This window comes from Pseudophryne corroboree, chromosome 1 (genome assembly GCF_028390025.1).
Source record: "Pseudophryne corroboree isolate aPseCor3 chromosome 1, aPseCor3.hap2, whole genome shotgun sequence".
In the NCBI taxonomy this organism is placed as follows: Eukaryota; Metazoa; Chordata; class Amphibia; order Anura; family Myobatrachidae; genus Pseudophryne; species Pseudophryne corroboree.
The window spans coordinates 1024000371-1024021233 of NC_086444.1; the positions used below are offsets into that span (position 1 = coordinate 1024000371).

At 40.4% G+C, this 20863-nt stretch overlaps 1 protein-coding gene across 15 annotated transcripts in view; it reads left to right on the forward strand.

Annotated features, from left to right (window-relative positions):
- The window catches only part of TENM3 (teneurin transmembrane protein 3), a 1613133-nt gene that overhangs the window by 1362087 nt on the left and 230183 nt on the right, over nt 1–20863 (forward strand). For all 15 annotated transcript variants that reach the window (XM_063920671.1, XM_063920672.1, XM_063920674.1 and 12 more), the window contains 5 exons: nt 3192–3402; nt 5424–5525; nt 5731–5925; nt 6926–7126; nt 19987–20172. In XM_063920671.1, coding sequence (XP_063776741.1) covers nt 3192–3402; nt 5424–5525; nt 5731–5925; nt 6926–7126; nt 19987–20172 — 895 coding nt within the window. The remainder of the gene's footprint in view (nt 1–3191; nt 3403–5423; nt 5526–5730; nt 5926–6925; nt 7127–19986; nt 20173–20863) is intronic.

The following is a 20863-nucleotide window of genomic DNA, read 5'->3' on the forward strand; positions in this document are numbered from 1 at the left end:
GAGAACATACATTCTTTATATTTGCTGAATGAATTTGTTTCATTAACCAAACAAAGTGTAAGACAATTAAATGTAGACACCTCCTGCCCGTCACCACTCTTCTGTCTGTCTGGATTAAAGGCCACCAAATTACCAAAAGTGCTGACAAAGCAAGCCCCCCCCCACCCCACCCCACACACACCCCTCCCATTCCCATTCTCATTTGAACAATTCCGTTACAAACAATTGTGTTTTTGATTGCAGTACATGTTTGTGTGGGACGTAAAGTGACAAAAGCTTAGGAACGATCCCTAGGGTACTAAATGTTTTCTGTGTTTTTACACATTTTATGCTGTAGCCCAAATAAAGGCGACAGATTTCCATAACATCAATATGTGTTGAAAGAAGAATATTGTTATGGGAATTTATCCCAGTGTGTATAAAAATATAGATCCTATTTATAGCAGATTAAATGTTTCAGGACATAACATAAGGTAGATTCAGAGGAATATACGATTGCTATTTGAAAGTTACCTGCAGGAGAAAAGCAAGCATAGGAAGCTCTGTTGCCGTGCTCCAAGCATTGGTGCAGCTGTCTAAAACAATCCAGGTATCTAATCTGACAATGGTTGTCATATGGAACTGCAACATCAAAGCACATTCAAGATAATATTAAATAATTCTATCAGAGAGAAGAAAAATGAAAGCATTTCACCAACATGTACTTCTAACAAGCCCATTCACTGCTCACTTTGTGCCTAGGTGTCATAGATATTAGTGTGCCAATTTTGAGCCTAGGTATCCTAGGTCATTAGCATGTCCATTTTATGCCTAGGTATCATTTTTTTTATAGACTGATTTTAAAATTGGTAAATGGCATGTCCAAAGTCTAAAAATCTTTTCATGTGCAAATGTGTAGAAACACAAAAAGGCACACCAGGCTTATCCTTCGGTGATCCATTAGGGCCATTGATTTACAAATTGCATTTCAAGACTTTTTTTTTTTTTTAACCGAAATAAAAGCAGTTCTCCTATTGTCTACAATGGGTAAGTAGTCCACTTGACCTGTTCTGTATAGTATCTTGTTATAAATGACTGTGGCTAAGTCATGTTATGTCAGCGTGCCAGTGTTGAGTTTAATGGAGCATTATCACGATTTTGATATTGTACTTTGACTTTTGTCCCATAAAACCCAACCTAATGGATCATGCCCGAGGTCCCCTTTTCCATTCCATTCACTGCTAAGATCTGGTGAAGTAAATTGAGGATTTCTGTGTAGTTCATTTCACACAATGCGCAGACATATCACAACAGAAAGACTCCGCTTTGGAAACCACCAGGCATAGAAACTGAATTGTACGTTATTGCTTTGGATGGTGATCTTTAAAGTTAATGGTTAGTGACTTTGTTCTATGAAGCCTGCACATTACCTGCCAAGTATCGTAAGAAAAAAAAAAAAGATTTCCCTTTCTCATTCCATCAGGAATATGACTATAATGTGTATTTGCCTCATCGGCCCGTTATGCAGACATAAAATGTCTCACTGCAGTTAACCCTCGTCATTGCTGCAGAGGCATGAGTGTTCCTTTATTCTGCTGGGTCTTGGAGACCTTTCAAATATTATCCGCTAGCCAGCAGGCGATCTCCGCATTCCTGAGTAGCTTCTCAGTCTTGTTTTGTTTTGTTTTTTTATTTTCTTACCAATTCTTTTCAAAATAATTCTTAACGTGTTTGCTTGTAGAGTCAGGTCATATTTTCATGCCAGTATAAATGTATATTTTGTCTTTAATAATCAGGATGTTACGGATTCAATATTTTTTAATATTATTTTTGCATTATTTCGAAATGGACCAAATTGAAAATTATTCATAACACCTTAGTTCGGGCCGACATGGCGGTCTGGTGCTGCAGATGTAGAAAATGACCCGTGAATAAATCCGAATGCAAAGATTGAAGCTTCTGATACTGCTCCGCGTGCAGCCAATATACAGATGTTATAGCTATTACCCTGGTTTCAAAAAGAACTGCAAAGGTCTCTGCTTCAAATGTGCCCTATGAATAATTTTCACTTTGTACCAATCAAAGGCAATACCACTTGCATATTCTACTGCACAAAAGACTCCCTGTAACACCATTCCTCTTTAGTCTACTATAAATAATAAAAGTTAAGGCAACCGTGAGCCTTCTGCCACTTGTTAAAAAGTTTGTGGGGAATGGCTGGTCATCAACGTCCCTCTGCTGTTCTTGCCAGCTAAATTGCTGTATGAGCTTCCCCCGGGAGGAGCTGAAAAGCTAAAGACCCAGGCAAGCTAATGAATCTCCCACAAATCTGGGAAGCCTCAGCTCCCCTCTGCATTTGTTTATTTCCAAGCCACAGGTTCCATCTAGTTAACAGTGAGTTTCCTTGCTGCTGGGTCTTTGCTATATTTATATAATTTACCTTTCATGCAGCCTCTCGCAGTGGAGAAAATTACAAATGATAGTTAATGTTCGCAAAGCAAATAGATCCAGCGGGGGGGATGAGTCTGAAGCCACCTCAGCTGATTAACAGTGTAGTCTTCATATTATGTTTTTGTTTGCAAAAGATAAATGTGCATTGAATGTAAAATTCTCTTGGAAAAGCTTCAATGCGTGACTTCCCTTCTCTATTGAGCCAGTGGAGAAAGACAAAGGTGAGGGACAGGCCACATAACACATATTCAGACAGTCGCATATTAAAATGTGCAAGAAACATTACCAGACGTAGACTTGAGCCAAGTGCCCTTGTCAAATACATATTCCACACTCTTTTTTTTTATTTTCTGTTCCTTCAAAAATAAGCCTCTGAGCTTTGAAGGCTCACTATATGGAAAAGTTCCTTTTTGTAAAAGCAATCGTTCTTTTCTGACAAGGACGTTCCAGTGTCTGAGGGATAATCAATTCAAAGGTTATAGTTTTGTAGAGTCAAACAATTGTTCTAACATTTTTTAGTGGTAATTTAGCCAAAGGTTAAACTATTCTGTTGCTTTCAACTGATGATATTTCAGTTTATCTCAAAAAGCAAATACCATTCCCTTTAATTGACTTAGTTTTTTCAATTGGACTGTAGACAAATTCTCAGGTCATTTGCACAAATGGGGGGCCGATAATTAAGTCTCCAATTCATTGTAAAAAGTGTTATTTGGATACCTCAATTTCTGAAATAAAAAAAAACTGTTATTGTTTATTAACAGTACGATTTTGTGGAACTTCTGGAAGGAAGCAGATTAATTTCAAGAGAGAAACGCAACCTGCTGGAGTCTGAGAAGGCTGCTCGGCTTCCGAGGTCTGTCAGTTTATACGAAGCTGGCTTCATCCAGTATCTGAACTCCGGAATCTGGCACATAGCATTTTATAATGACGGCAAAAATCCTGAACTGGTGTCCTTTAACACAATAGTAATAGGTAAGTGAGCCAGCTACTCTTGACTGTCAGTGAACAAGTTAGTGAAATGTAGTGCTTGTGCTAATCGCTATCATTTTCATTTACTTATTTTTTTTCCTGTGGTGTGTTATGGGTATAGAAAGTATTTAAAGAATAAAAACCTACACTGATCCACTATGAGGCCGGCTACTCACTGGTGTGCATCTGCATCAAAAACACAAGTGCAAAACTCCATATATTTGATATACATTTCACATGTGCAATACTGTTGATATGCTTTTGCTGGGTTTGCGCACATGTCCAGAAATAAGTATAATGCAGCTTTTCCATTTTTTTTAATGGCCCATGCGTTTCGGTGGAATTTTCAGTGTGTATAATCCTCTTGTCCATTGCTCTTCCCAGGACCCCTGAGCGGTGGATTCAGTTGTAATGTGAATTATAGTGACTTGTGGAGGGGTAACTTACATAACGATAAGGGGTCCCTATGGCAAATATAGCATAAACAAGTAAATAAACACACATTTGTAAATACATTTTTCTAGAAAAGCAGTCCACAGGACACTCTTTCATCCAAATTGCAATATTAATAAAACAAATAAAAAAATCTGTCTACTTTTTCCTCTTGTCTCAGTGTGACTCAGAGACATTTTTTGCAGTTTAAAAGCCAATTGAATTCTTGATTCCGTTAATCAGATGGTATTTTTTTTTTAAGCACTTTTTTTTTTTAAATAATAGGTCACCCAATTTAATGGTGAGAGGGAAATTTAAAAGAGATCTTTTTCTTTTGATCCACTCAGCCAATCACAAGCGGGCTTCCCGTCTCGCTTTGATTAGCTGCCAGTGAAGAGGACTTACTGGAGCTCCTTGACTTTATGAGTAGTGATTCCTTGAACGCTTAGAATAGAATGTGCATTGCTGCATTAAATATGCAAGTTAGATGCAGAATTTCAATACAAGGGGTTATTTGATTCTCTCCTACATCCTTCAGCGTGGAAGACTAGAGCTTTAATAATTTTCCATATATTTGACCTATTTTTAAAATATTGAAAGTATGTAACAAAGGTATGCAATAGCATACAGTGCATACTTACCTACTCTCCCAGAATGGGCAGGAGGCTCCCGGCCACCCGGAAGATTTGGCAAGTCTCCCGGCAGGCAGTCGAGCCCCTGCACCCCCTGGGGAAACACTCAAGTATTCCCCAAAGCGGGGGTCACTGTGACGTGATTCACTTAATCGTGACCCAGCCCCCTACCCCACTATGCCGCAAATCTCGGTATAATGTAGCAGGGTCGGGCCACAATGATGCAAGCTCATGGCCATGCCCCCTGCTCCTCCCAGTTACGCCTCCCTTTACCACGCCACGCCCCCTGCTGAGCCGACATGGCTACCTCCTCCCAGAGGAGGCAAGCAGAATGTCGGCATGTATGATACAGTGATGCTGCTGGTAGGAACAGTCCACATGTTAATGAATATGAAAGTGAATTTTCTCAGTCTATGCAGTATGAAAAATAGTAATTATATGGCTTTGTGTGTTAAATTATCCTGACTGACACCAAAGGAAAGGTGAGACACTGTACAATAATACCTAAAATTTATTTTTTCAGCTCACCTCTTTGCTGTTTTATACCGAGAGTGAGGTCCAGGTTCACTGCCCGGCCCGCTGAACAAAATGACTGACGTCCATTAATGTCTCATCTAATTATGGTAGAACTATCTGCAAAGGCAGTGGGCAAGAATGTCATTTTAAATTAGTCAACCTGCATTAAAAATATTCTGCGTTCCGGTCATTCTTGTCATAGCAAATTGGAACTTCTAATCCTATCCAGCGCAGGCAGCAATTATAGGAAATAAGTCAATATTTGCTTTCCTTGAATTACTAAGCAAGTCCGCCATTGCCTGGCCCGATGAAAAGGCCTAACAGTTATGAAAGGAAAAGCAAGAGAAGGGGTATAAGAGGAAAACATATGGATTGCAGCAACCCAGCAGGTCTCCCATTTCAATACTCGTATAAATAGTTTTAACACATCTGTTATTTTTGCAGAGTCCGTTGTGGAATGTCCCAGAAATTGTCATGGAAACGGAGAATGTGTTTCAGGAACCTGCCATTGTTTTCCTGGGTTTCTAGGCCCCGATTGTTCAAGAGGTACACAAATTGGTTTTCTTTTGTTAAGTAAATACAAGTAAGGCGCTGGAACACTAACCATCAGTATTTGAACAACAAGTGCCGGAGATGTCATTATTTATTTGCTTTATCCTGTGGTGTTTTCGTCTTATAATGTTTTCTGCTGCATGTGTAAAAAAAAAGGAAAACTGTTTCAATTCTTCTCTTGTCATGTTATATTTCACAGCAGCCTGTCCTATATTGTGTACTGGGAATGGTCAGTACGCCAAGGGACGCTGTCTCTGTTACAGTGGCTGGAAAGGAACGGAGTGTGATGTGCCCAGTACGCAATGTGTCGATTCTCTTTGTGGTGGACATGGAATTTGTATCATGGGATCCTGTGCGTGTAACTCCGGTTATAAAGGAGAAAACTGTGAGGAAGGTAAATAGGATTGTGTGTAGGGAAAAGTAGCATATATTGGAATGTTTCACGAGTAGCTCACTCTCTATTCTGTCTTATGTCTGCATCTTGTTCTGGGTATTATAAATAATGATGAATATAATCAGTTCCTTAATCCTAGGAAAAGGGTACAGTCTCTCACCAGAACTCACCTCCGGCTTGCCGTAGCGGTAGAAGAACTTAGTAAATATGCTGGTACCGGGTACCATTGAGTAGTAATAAAAAAACACTGATAATGTTTCATGGTGTTTTTAATACCTTTTTGTTATAGAAGATATAAATGCTTTCAGTATAGTCTCATCCAAGCATTCATAAAATGTGCCAGTAATGATCTGCAAAGAGAAGTAATTCATTCCAAACGCACTTCGCAGTCGTCCAGAACCTAAATTACACTGAAACCTGATACATGGCTTTCGGCATTACCAGATGTAATTAGGAGCTCTGTGATGCTGTTATGTAGAGCATAGACCATTTTGTCTTGGCTTCTAAGAAAGGAAGCCACCATTTTCTTTCCTTGATCAAATTGTTTTTATTGATTTGCATGTGCAAAGCAATGCAATTAAGTCCCTGGAATTAAATTTTCAGACCATTGACCCTACAAGTGTAACGTTTTATTGAGTCAAATTGCTGAATTAAGTCTCATCATCCAGAGCACATTAATGGCAGTCCAGGAAAATGTGAGTATTCAGCTGATACATTAGAACGGCATAATTGTCTGTTAGAATGGTCACATTAAGCCTTGGACACCGTGAGAGAACGCATCTGCATCCCACTCTCTGTGCTGGTCACACAGGACAGGCTTTTACTATCACAGTAAAAACAGTTGTTCTGTGTCACAGCTATGACAGTCAAGAACAAAATGTTCACTGAATTGATATAATAGACACAATAAGATCTTAGTGTAAAAGCCTTATTTACTTGTGTGCATAATGTAGAAGTGTATGTACACTATATTTATTCTGTATACATCCTCTTTTCATAGCTGATTGCCTGGATACAATGTGTTCCTATCATGGGGTTTGTATTCACGGAGAATGCCACTGCAACCAAGGATGGGGAGGTAGTAACTGTGAAATCCTGAAATCTATGTGTCCAGACCAGTGTTCCGGCCACGGCACATACATTCAAGAATCTGGAAGCTGTACTTGTGATCCCAACTGGACTGGACCTGATTGCTCAACTGGTAAGAACTAACAGATAGTGCTTATTTTAAGATTAGTACATAGCAAGCCACAGTATAAAAGCAGAATTTTTATTATTTATTACCAGTTATTTATATAGCGCACACATATTCCACGGCGCTTTACAGAGAATATTTGGCCATTCAGTGCCCCAGTGGAGCTTACAATCTATATTCCCTATCACATGTACATACATTCACACTAGGGTTTATTTTGTTGGGAGCCAGTTAACCTACCTGTATTATTTTGGATTGTGGGAGGAAACCGGAGTACCCGGAGGAAACCCATGCAAGCACGGGGAGAATATACAAACTCCACACAGTTAGGGCCATGGTAGGAATCGAACTCATGATCTCAGTGCTGTGAGGCAGTAATGCTAACCATTACACCGTCCGTGCTGCCCCAACTTTTGTTTTCTTTGAATCGCAACAAAAATACCGGCACAATAGTTACTACAACATTGGTCAGTTAATTATAATTGGTGTAATTAGAGTAAACATACATATGTGGTAATGCAATGGGCAGTTCTCTCTCTCCGTAATGTCACATGACTGCACACAACATGTCAGCCAGCTTAGAATGGGTGCAATGTGCCATCCCATCTTTCTTTCTTTACGCTACGCATTCATTTATTCTTCCAGCAATCTTCTTGCAGAAAAAATCTGTTTAGTTTTTACAAGATTAGTGGTGCAATGATGTTACAAGGGGCACTCCTGACAGTTGTCTGAAACAAATGTAATATCTCTCACAGAGCTTAGAACATTCACTGCATTTCTCTGCATCTGCCACATGTGAGATTCCTGCCATGTCTCTAATATCCCTGCATGCCCAAAACCATGACATTTGACAACTTTTCATCATTTGATACTGCACTGACCGGTTTTGTCTCTGTCCCTGATTCCCTGGTCTTTTCTTTGTCAGCAGCTGCTTAGCAGGAAACCAGGGGCCGCAGCCTGTAGGTATCTCGCCACCTCCATATAAATGTCCCTAGTATATTCCTACTATCAGCCAAGTCAGTGCCAGCTGGTGACAGCACCCTTAGCTTGTGATATTATCTCCAGTCCAGCAAATCTCTGTTCTTTCTTCTCTTCCACCATCATCACTCACTTGGGGAACAAGGAAATTTGGTGGATAATTTAATAACCGGTTCATTAATATATTATGCATACAGCCCAAGTTATTGTAACATTTAATTCACTCAGCTGACAGGCTTGTCTTATAAATTCCAGCTGAAATAACTGATAACTGCAACTCAGGGAAGTATCACGTATTCATACTCATTATTCAGACTGTATACATATTTATATATAATACAGAAACTTCATTCTGGCTTGTAATTCACCATGAAGGGAGAGTTTAATAACTATCAGTATGGTGCTTTATGGAAATCTTTCTGCCATTTACATGTCCCATGTTGCATGCTGGAAATTGTACATGTTATATAGTGGAATAGCTAACTGTGTGACATACGTATATGGATATCAATGACTTTATTATTCACGATATGTGAATACATAAGAACCTTATTTAGAGGGTTATTCAGAGTTGTTAGCAAACTAAAAAAGTTAGCAATCGGGCAAAATCATGTTGCACTGCTGGTGGGGCAGATGTAACATGTGCAGAGAGAGTTAGATTTGGGTGGGGTGTATTCAAACTGAAATCTAAATTTCAGTGTAAAAAAAAAGAAAAGCAGACAGTATTTACCCTACACAAACAATGTAACACACTTAAATCTAAATCTCTGCACATGTTACATCTGCCCCCCTGCAGTGCAACATGATTTTGCCCAACTGACAACTTTTTGGGTTTGCTAATAAACTTGACTAATCCTTTTAATCTTCTGTAAACCTACCAGTCAAGGATACAGATTAGTAACATTTAATTTAACAGTGGAAGAACATCTTCTCTTGTAAGGCGTTACTATCCAACCTGTGTAGAAAACAATTACATTATGTTTTCCCCTTCTGATTATAATGGTGTAATGGTGAAAGTCACCACCTTAGCAAACCAATGCTGCACTGCAGGTGGGTAATTTAATATCTGAGGACAGGTTTAGAATTGGCTTGTGGTGCGTTAGAGTTCCACTCTAAATTGCAGTGTAAAAATAAAGCTGCCCAATATTTTTGTGTTACATGGAAAGGGAACGTCTTCCATCGTAGCATACAGTAGTTTGTATTGGTGAAAATTTGCTCCTGTTATCTGGGTTTGCTCCTCATTCTAAGTGAATCCTTAATTGAGCAGCAGAGCTCTTCATAATAACTACAAGAAGAAACACTTTGGGATCATCTTTGTGTACATGACGGAATTTGTTTTTATTATTTGTTGCATTTTGCAAATGTCATGATGTCAGTTTGGAGATAAAAAATTCTGTACCTGTATACAGTACATCCAAAATGACACTTTTCTTTGTTTAAAAACTCCACTTCTGCTCCTGAGGAAATCCCCACCTTTTATTACCATTACTAAGGGCCTCTGATGGGCAGTCTCTGTAATCTTTGAATGCCATTAGAGCCGAACTGGTCATTTGGGACCGGCCACTTGAAAGCAGTGAAGCTGCTCGGTCGGCGTGCAGCGAGACAGGCTGTGCCATGAGGCTACACCCCCTTGACTGGCGACATGACCCAGTAAGGTGTGTCCACGCCACTTTTCGCATACACTGACAATGCTGGGGCAGCTAATCACCCCCAGTCTGTCATTGAGTGCCATTGTAGCCTACATACAGCTAGAAAGCATTAGCGGCCCTTGATTGCATGGCTACTGCTCTTACAATAAGGATCTACTGTACTGTACATCTCTCTTGTGAGCCATTATTGACTTTTTGTTACTTGTAATACTGACTGAGAGGTTGACCTTCAGAGGTCCAAGGGGTTACGGTCGGTAGGTCGACACAACTTAGGTCAACACTCATTAGGTCGACCACTGAAGGTCAACAATGCCATTAGGTTGACATGCATTAGGTCAACATGGCCGTTAGGTCGACATGTACTAGGTCGAGAGATCAAAAGGTCGACATGAGTTTTTCACTTTTTTTTCTTTTAAATTTTTTTAAATTTTTTTCATACTTTACGATCCACGTGGACTACGATTGGAACGGTAATCTGTGCCGAGCGAAGCGGTAGCGGAGCAAGGCAGCTTGCCCAAAGTTCGCTCGCCATGCGAGGGGACACGGTGCACTAATTTGGGTTCCCCATCACTTTACGAAGAAAACAACACCAAAAACAGTCACAAACCTCATGTCGACCTTTTGACCTGTCGACATAATGACCATGTTGACCTATTGTTCCTGTCGACCTAATGCATGTCGACCTTCCATGGTCGACCTAATGACTGTCGACCTAAGTTGTGTCTATCCAACGACCCGTACCCGGTCCAAGATCGCTGTAAATACTGACAAGCTGCTGAACTGCTGAGGATGGATTACGTTTAGCTGCCAGAGTAAGGGTTGAAGTTAAAAATAGTTTGATATGGAAAATTCATTTTATGATATTTAATGTTAAGGGTCCAATTCAGAGCTCAATGTCAGCCAGGACTGGCCATCTGTCACTTCTGGCAAATGCCAGAAGAGCCAATGGCCTGAGGGGGCCGGTCCGGCCTAAAAGCCTTGCCAAGCAGCTTTGCTCAGCCACACAGCACACAGAGAGCCAGGGGCTGGCCAAGCAGCTCCACCTCCCGCCACTCTGCTTGGCCGCCCGGCATACAGAGAGCCACGCTCCTATGAGCTGTGACCATGCCCCTTTGTTATCAGCCCGCGTGGCTACTGGAAAGCCAGGACTATTTTAGAGCGCCAGTCTGTCCCTGGGTGCTGCTAGGCCTTACACAGTTCTATTGCATCTCTACAGACAAGGCATGTAACTAGGCAGTAACTGGGTATTATCGGGCATTGTTTAGTGAGGGTGTATTGACAGTACTGCGGGCCATGTACCTATGCGTTTTCACACATATTATATCTTTATGCACTGAGAATAGTGCTGGTGTGACTGAGGATAATTTGTATCGATTGGGTAAATTTACTGAAATGGGAGTTCTATTTAAATGGGATGTTGCCCATAGCAACCAATCAGATTCCAGGTATTATATTCTAAAAGGTGCTAGATAAATGAGCAGTAAAAATAGAACTCCCATCTTAGTAAATTTACCCTGATGTGTGTGGATAGAGGCAGTCTGGCAGCAGAAAAAAGATACGTACAGTACAACTGAATATACATATTTTGCTCTGTGCACACAATGCAGAAGCTGTTACGTCCAACTTGCGTTCAATTCTGCGTCGGCGCCTAAATGGTTAAAAACAATAATAGTTGTCATATATTGAGAAATGCAAACTTATCCTTGTTTGAGCTGTCGGTGACCGTACATGTATGGTGCAGCTACGTCACTGTGTCAGACTGATGTTTTATCACTTATTTATTAAGACCACTAATGCTACCCTAAAACAGATTACATTTCCTTTTTTAAGTGTAACCTTTGAGGATCACATAGTCTTAAAACCAGGAGGTGACCTTCAGACATCTGTAATCATGATGCAATAAATATAAACCTAGAGACTGGTTTGTTCTATTGCTGAAGGGAAGAAAATCTTCCCCTCACAGTGTTTAGGTTGAAGATCAGCACAGCTTTCTTCTATCTTCATAAGCAGTCATTCCATTAATTAGACCTTCAATTCCACTTGAATTAAATTAGCTCTAATTAATAAATTCATTACAAAGATTGACGCATCCTGTTCAAAGCTTGTGTGCTAAAAGCTGATAAACACCTTCACCCTAATGAAAAATTGATTAGATGGAACAAAAAAGGTACTAGTGAAATAAAGCCCCTTTCTCTCCCACCGTCAAGTTGATATTCTGGAGCTTTGAAGTTAATCAAACCATCGCGGGTCTCTTAATAAGAAACTGAACCTACTGTAGATAGAAATGATTTTAAAAGAAAACAGAGAAGTCGAAGGTTGATTTCATACAGGAATATGCTGCCGCGTTTTATCTTGCCATTCCAGCCAAATTGTAATCGGTTTTAGTGAAAGTAAATTTAGCGCTAGAAAAGAAATGGCTTTTTCATTTGTTTTTGATGAATAGATCTATTTGTTTTCAGCTGATCATGCCGTATACATCAGAGAAAATGGGCAATAGGTTGAGTAAAGCTGCTTATATCAGGTCTCCTCCTATATAATGCTGCGCCACATACTGTAAGTGCATGACATCATACTGTATGTGGCTTCTCTACTCTTTCCATTAGAGCCTCTCTGTAAAATCCAACTGTCAATCATACATCATATATATCATCCTAATCTGTCATCATAGCTGGTCCTATAGGGTAACGTTATTTGCAGAAATTCAGACAGAGCTCATACAATATTCCTGTGCTGTTGTACCTGCCGCGATTCCAAAGCTGGATACACACACTCTGGTCCAAATGCAATAAAATGTGTGATTTGCAAAGCACTATGCCTTTGTCAATTTAGCACAAAGATTTAAAGAAGCATTTTTTTTTCTACAACACACAACCACTCTGGTTTGGCAGTTAAAAATAATTGCCCCTTTAAATCTTAGTGCTCAATTGGCAAAACCTCAGGACTGGCATTCTATTGCATTTGGGCCCACATTTCCATTTGGCAACACACGTGGGTGGCTAAGAATCTTCCTTGCTCGAAAGTAAACTGAATTTACATGACAGGAAGTCATTAGTGCTGTGTTAAAGATAGCTTCCTAACCTTCTAAATAAATTCTCCCGTTCATTTCATTTTTCACTTGTAAGAATCTGTGCTTTAGCCCTACAGTACACCTACAGTAATGACTTGTACCGCTATGGGTACATCAGACAGGCAAGAGATACAATTATTGTACAATGCATTAGGAATCAAAACGGTGTAATCAAAACAAATCAGGAGTATATTTTAAATATTAAATATGGAAAGGAATTCTTTCTAAGTATGTATTAGTGGAAACTTTGGATAGATTTTCTCACAGTAGCGGGTATTTGGTAAATATGTACTATCATAAGGGTTAAAAGCAACTCATCGGACCACCAGTTCTGCTGAATGGGCCCTGGTCTTATATAAAGTCTCATATCCGTCTGTCACTTGTATTGGCCCCAATGCATATACTCTGTATAATGTATGCAGTGCAACATATACAGTAGAAACATGTGCCCTTATTTATCAATGAGTGATAAATTTCACTGGGAGTGATAAATTGCACCAGCCAATCCGCTCCTGTCATTTTTCAAACCCAGCCTGTGACATGGAAGATAGGAGCTGATTGGCTGGTGCAATTTATCACTCACAGTGAAATGTATCACTCATTGATAAATAAGGGCAATAGAATATTACGGCAGATAGGAACCACTTGGCCCATCTCGTCCGCCCCTTTATAGTCTGCTGCCTTTATAGTACTGTATGATAACAAATACAGTCCTGCATAGTATAAACATAAAGGTGAAGGGACACTGACAGAAATGTGTGGCTGGATGGATTATACTGGAAATGAAGTATGATGGTGCAATGGTCAGTCCATCTCTATTTTATCTTGTTGCCTTAGTATTGGTATGTAAAATAAGCAATTTACGTAAAGGTGAACGTGTGAGTTGAAAGCAGGAATTTATCACCAGTATGGCTGCACCCAGTCCTTATAGGTAGGTTTAGTAATAACATTTGATTATTTTTCTGGATAACATTGGTGCCAGTCAGAGCTGAGCCAATTGACACAGTCAGCATCGGTCTGTCTGGTTGCTCCGTAGGTAAGATACTATTAATGGAGCATTTAAACCACTTTCACAAACCACTTTCACCCATATGCATAGTTATACACCTCTGGAGTTGGGACTGCCTCTGCATGTGTACCTGGTTTGCTTCAAGTCCTCATCATCAGTGTGCACTTGCCCTATATGTACAGGTTTGCATAGCCCAGTGTGAGCACATGCTTCCTGAACTTTGCCTACATCACACGTTCTGGCCACACCAGTGTTGGTCATGTGACCGCTGGCATCCCAACAGCCGGGATCACATACCGAACCCTTTCTAACGACTGTAATCACATTGTTGTCCTGAGTAAACAGATTCCCTGTTCCCTGTTCTTAGTATGGCTTAGTGGAATCCCCAGATTTGCTTTACTATGACAAGGGGTTACTCACCTTCATTGTGAGAAGGTTTGGGGGAGAAATAGGAGCCATAGATCAAGAGAAAATATTCTCCTAATATTATGCTACTTTTTTGGCTAATATTATGCTACTTTAATTTAACTATTTGTGCAAATTTTGTGCAATTGAAAGGGCTATGTTACATGTAGTACAGTAGTCATGACAGTGCGAAAATATCGTACACGCGCAACACCTTAGCGCAAGATCTGGTGCCACTCTACTAATACCCTACACTTTCCATACACTTTATAGGCCATTTTTACCAATTTGTTGCTTTTATAGTACTATGAGGAACAGTATTTTGTACCTCTGTTCAATGATACTCGCTATTCACTGTATTGTACAATCATGAGTTACATAATAAAGAGATTTATAAAAACTAAATATTATACTTTAGAGCACTGAAGAAGCCAGCAAGAGACTGTTCAAAAAGAAACAATTGCAATAGATTGAAAAATAAACGATACTCTTTTACATAATGAGGAGGTGTCTGCACAAAAAGTCCTAACAGTTATGTGTACATTTTAATAAAATATATTTAAGGTCTTTGCTGATAAATCTCCATGAACTTTTTATCCTCAGGACAGTGACATACCCATATCAGGGTAACAGCCATACCCTGAGATTAAAGGAACCGTTTTCATGTGCAACAAAGCCAGTTATTATTTATATATGCTTTTTAGTGAACTGTACTTCAAGAACAAGCTAGATGCAGTTAGATTCTCAGATACCATAAAAAGTGGATGCATTGTTAGCCAGATGGGATCTATTTAAATTATCAATGCAATTTATCATTAAGGTTTCACAGAGACAGCTTAGCGTTAACCGGCTGACTGTTGATACTGCTCCCAGTAGAGGTCAACTTTTCACCAGGCCAGTGTGAGGGGGTATGCACATAAGGTGACCCAACTAGCAGGTACGAACATGCACAGAGAAATGGGAAACCAAGACCTCAGTATTCATTTATATATATATATATATATATATATAGATATATATATATGGATATATACACGGTTGAGTCACTTATTATGACCACCAGCTAATAGCCAGAATCCCCGGGTCCATTTTGATGGTGAGCTTCTCCACTGCAGCGTGTCCGTCAGCCCTCACGCACCTTCGTAGCCGATATTCACTTCTCATATCAATGTGGTGCTCCGCAGTTTTTATGTCAGTTACTGGCAATGGTGCCATTTGTCCAGTCACGATACACCTTCACCACAGCAGCATGCGAACACTTCACAAACTGCGCTGATTCAGAGTCCATAATCAACCCTTTTTGCAACTCGGATAAATCACCCCTTTTACCCATGACAGCAACGAGTAAAATGTGTGCAGACGGCCTGTAAACACCTTATATACCCACCAAGCCAGCGCATGACACATGGTGTATTTCATGGGCTACGCACTGCTGACGTCAAATGTAGGAGGTGGTATTAATAATGTGACTTGACAGTGTTTGTGTGTGTGTGTGTATATATATACTATAGTATATACATATCAATTATTTATTTATTAACAGTTTCTTAAATTGTGCAGCAAATATATGCATATATATATATATATATATATATATATATATATATCAGCAAAAAATAAAATGCTTTCAAGGTTAAATATTTTTTAACAGTACTCTCCATTTCTTAATTCCTTTATTTAAATAATAAAGCGTTTGCTTGTAATTTTCCTTCGTTATTGCTATTCTGCTATTTCTGTATAATGGGACAAGCATTGTGGCAGTACAGGGAAAGCTGCCAACAGCAAAATCTGGGCAGTCTTCGCAGTGACCCCCTTCACAAGTTGTACACCCTATTGCCTGTGAAGATGCATGTTTTAATTAAATAGAAAACAAGAGATAGATAAATATGCCCCGTTGTCACTTAGATGTGGAGTAATTTACTGATAGAGTGCAAATGTGCAACACTCCATAGCTTTTGGCTGATATAATTCAAGAAAATCAAGGGACATATTATTGGGTTACTGCAATTTCTACTTGTTGCCAGGGACTCTGAGAGGGGGAGATCTACTACAAAATAACTGGGCCTGTCTGGGGTCATGGGCTGCAGATGAGGTGGAGCCACAGCTGCCACACCACTAGATGGCATCACTCTGCCATCTTTGACAGGCGACGCAACATGTAAAGAGGGCCCCAGTATTCCCTGCGGGTTGTCTCCATGCCCCATGTACAGGGTTCCAATTGATCTCCCAGTAACCTTGGTTGTTAGCTTGGCAAGCAGAATGGTATGTAACCATCGTAATTCCTTTGGCCCATTCCACTTAGCCAGACTTCATGGCACACCAGAGATGTGCCTTAGTGACCAATCCCAGTTGGTTGACTGGCTGCTAATTGTAACTGATATTGTAACTGGCTCATTTAGGACAGTCCAGAACTTTAGGAAGTATGAGAAGAAATATCTACTACACCTTCAGAAGATGTTTGTGATACCTAGCTCATAGGCTAGTAGGGCACATCTGTGTATTAGCAATAATAATTTGGGGCATATTGATCAATTAGACCCAATTATTGAAATTTCTTGTAGCAGCTGTCAGTGGCAACAAGAAATGAATTACCGCCCACAAGGCCAGGGGCTCTGAAAGGAGCTCATCCCTGCGATGTGCTCAGAGTGAAGTGACCGCGTCACTGGTTGCATTACTTATCTATTGGGACTCCTGCGGCGCCCATTCACATTATGTCCCTAGTTCATATTATGCCAAATTACAGTGCCCCCAGTTCATATTATACTACACTATAGTGCCTCCACTTCATATTGTGCCACATTACAATGAGCAGTTCTAGGGGAGGAACAAAATATATTGCAGGCCCCAATCCAACAGTTTGTATGGGCCCCCATTAGAGGTGGATTTAGACACCTAAGCAAGACACCGATTTGGGGCCGCCTTCCTCAACACTCTATAGCACTATATGTGCCTAATTCATGATAGAAACATACATAGAAACATAGAATTTGTCGGCAGATAAGAACCACTTGGCCCATCTAGTCTGCACCTTTTTTTTTTTTTTTTATGATTGCATGCTGCAGCTGATGTTCACGCAAGTGAGTGATTTTTATTGACAGAATGCGCACAGTGGTAAACGCAGGATTTCTAGAGGGGGGTTTCAAATGCAGTCCACAATTTGCCAGTCTGCGGAACATTGGAGCAAATACGGTAGCCTGGGGGAGCAGTAGAAGAACCTAGTAACGACCCTGGATATTAGTGTAAACATTGGTCTTATTATACATTGGATACTGTATGGAATACAGTATTAATATTTAACACTATAGATCAGGGGTGGGGAACGTCCAGCCCACACATCCTTTTCACCCGGCCCGCGGCTCCCCTAACCCAGGAGGGAGATGCCAGGCGCCTGGCTCCTTCCTCTCAGCGGCAGCCGAAGGCAGGAGCTCACTCCTGAGCTACTGCTTCTGGCTCAGGCAGTGTGTGGCTGTCCGCTGTGGGAGAGATGTCATGACATCTCTCCATTAGTTCTGAGGAGTGGGCGTCCAGACGGAGAGCAGCACGGTCCGGAAGGAGGAGCGGGGCTGGTGTGTATTGTGTTTTTTTTTCTTTTGTGTGTGTGTAAGCAGCGCTACCAGGGGGCGCAACCACTGGGGGCACATCTACAGGGGGCATATCGACCGAGGCATAACTACTGACTGGGGGCATATGTACTAGGGCATAAAAACTGGGGGAATATCTACTGAGGGCAGGCTAATTTTTAAGTTGATAATTTTTGTATGGCGCCCAAAGGATTTTATAAATATCCAAATGGCCCTTGGTAGAAAAAAGGTTCCCGACCCCTGCTATAGATGGTCTATTGTATATGCTGTACTAAACATTTTAATAATATAAATAAGTTGTTAGGAAAAGGTTAAACATACCATAATAAATAAATAAATACACTAATATAATAGAACCAGTACTGCTCTTTCTAAGCACACATTCTCCCGCCTCATGGTAAGGCTCCTGCCTCTTCTTCCTGGTAGCTACTCTCTGATCCAGTGCACTGATTGCGGGCTCAGATCCACACACACAGCAAACTCGGCAGAAGAAGCTGTTGCCACTGGGCGTGTGCAGAGGCTCCGTTCTGTTCCTTAAACTACATGTTGTGGTGGCAGCTCTAATAATCGTATTATATACCATTGCTATTGGTCATAATTTGAACCACTTGCCAAGAGGTCATAATTTGAGCCACTTGCCAAGAGGAAGGAGGTTTCCGGGCAACTGGAAACCCCCCTGCGTTTGCCTATGGCGCATGGAGAGTGATTGCACTGCACACGTGTCAAGGTGCATTTTCGGTCTCGCAGTGGTGTGTGTGTGTGTGTGTGTTCATCTCTACAGCTATTGCTATATAATAATATAGTGCAATTGTAAAGCGTCCCCAAGTCAGTGCATGAGGGGGGATTAGGACAGGTCTGCTAGTGCCGAGGACCTGTGAGATCAGATAGCATATTTCGATTTAAAACAGTGACAGGCACAAAGTTTATTTTAGAGCTGGGAGTGCATGAATCTATGCTGGAACTTGTAGTCCCACTTCCAGAGCAGCTAAAATTGTGCACTTTACATAGTACCAGTACTACCCATCAGCCTCTACAAGAACACCCCACCTCTCGGTTTGTGGTAGGTGACTTTATGGGGGGACAGTTGTGGAAACATAAGTCAATAACAGGCATGAGGCACAACTTACCTTGCGGATTTGAGTTTACCAGCAGCGCTCCTCACCATCTTTCTTCTCAGCAGACTTCTCTCTCTGCGCGTGTAAAGTGCCCTCCTGCACTATATGTATAATATGTTAAATAATATGTAGAAAGACTGTTTTATAGATATAAATGAGGTATTTGTGCCACAGCAACAGTATTGTTAACCAACCCCCCCCCAAATAATAATAATAAAAAAAAAAAATCTCACTGTTCCACCGTTGCACTAATTAGGGATGCCACAACCGGGGTCTGATTGACATGACGGCATCCTTCTCATAGCAGAAATTGCTATTTATATACATGGTATTACCTGGAAATCACAGAAGTAGTGTAGCTTCCCAGCAGATAAGAAAGTCTCAGTATTATTACAGCACGGCTCCTCATATATCATACTTAATGAGCACTTGTACAGGTTCTCTCTGTATATATTATTTAAAGTGACTTGTATGTGATCAGGGCTAGAGACTGTTCCCTCTGAGTAAAAGGTTAATCTGTACATGCCACATTATTACACAATAACGATGTGGAAGTTTCTTCCATTCATCTGTGTTGGTGACAGGGTTTACCCATGAGTTGTAATTATATAAGCATGGCTTATGTGAGCTTTAACTTTTTCTGTCTGTTATTGCAATAAATTACTTCTAGGCACTATCCTTATTAAAGTGTGGGTTAAAGGCTTACCTGCAAAACAAATCAATTGAAAGGTGCAGTAACACATTAGGCCAATTGAACTAATTGCACGCAGAGCTGGGATATGAATTATAGGCCAAGTTCAAAGTTCTTGGTTCACTTTGGGCCTGCTGAAACACTGCTTTGTTGTAGCCAATTATGTTTTTTTTTTCCATCAAAGTGTCTAGCTCACCTTTAAAGCAGCGTACAAAGCTGTCTAAGCCATGCAGGATTGTATAAAAGACGATCTAAATTCACTTGCTTTTAGTGTTCAGCTTTTTGATGACAAAGGTGAAACCAATGCTGTTTTTAGGTCATAATCATTTGACCCATGTGCTGAAACATTTCTTATTCTTTACACTGTATAGAAATTTGTGCCGTTGACTGTGGCTCCCATGGTGTCTGCATGGGTGGATCGTGCCGGTGTGAGGAAGGATGGACAGGGCCTTCCTGCAGCCAAAGAGCCTGCCACCCTCGCTGCTTGGAGCATGGTACCTGCAAAGACGGAAAGTGTGAATGTAACCAGGGCTGGAATGGAGAGCATTGCACAATTGGTGAGTTGCGTAATTGCTTGAACCACTCCATTGGTTATCTTCTGCTAGAATGTGGCATTCATCAGCATTATTCTTGTATGTTCGTATAGTTATATGTTCTTTACTTCCGCCACTAACATCTTGTTTTCCTCCTCAGCGTGTTTTGAAAGTAAGATGATTGACCACTTACATGCAGAATGTTCAAGTAATCGGAAATTATTATGTCTAAGATTTAGTCATTCTGCTATCATAAATTAAGTGCATGAGACATGCTGTGTAGGTTTTACAGGTTGACTTTCATTTTCAGATTATTATTATTTTATTTTATTTTTAATTTTTTTTTTTTTTTATAATAGAATCAGGTTAGAATTAAGATTTGGAAAGGCCACAATAACTTGAGCACACATTCCCCTAATATGATATAAATGGTCCAAACCCTAGAATGCTATAATCATAAACCCTAATGGCTTCCAATGTATAGTTGGACCTTGTCTAGGTCAACAGTCAATTAGTCGACCCCATATGGTTGACATGCATTAGGTCGGCAAGGTCAAAAAGTCGACAGGTAAAAGGTAAACAGTGCTTAAGGTTGACAGTTACAAAAAGTCAGCACAACAATGGTAGACACAAGTTGTTTGGGGGTTTTCAATTTTTTCCAACTTCTGCTTGATTTACTATCAATGTGCATTATGATTGGGAATAGGAACCTGTG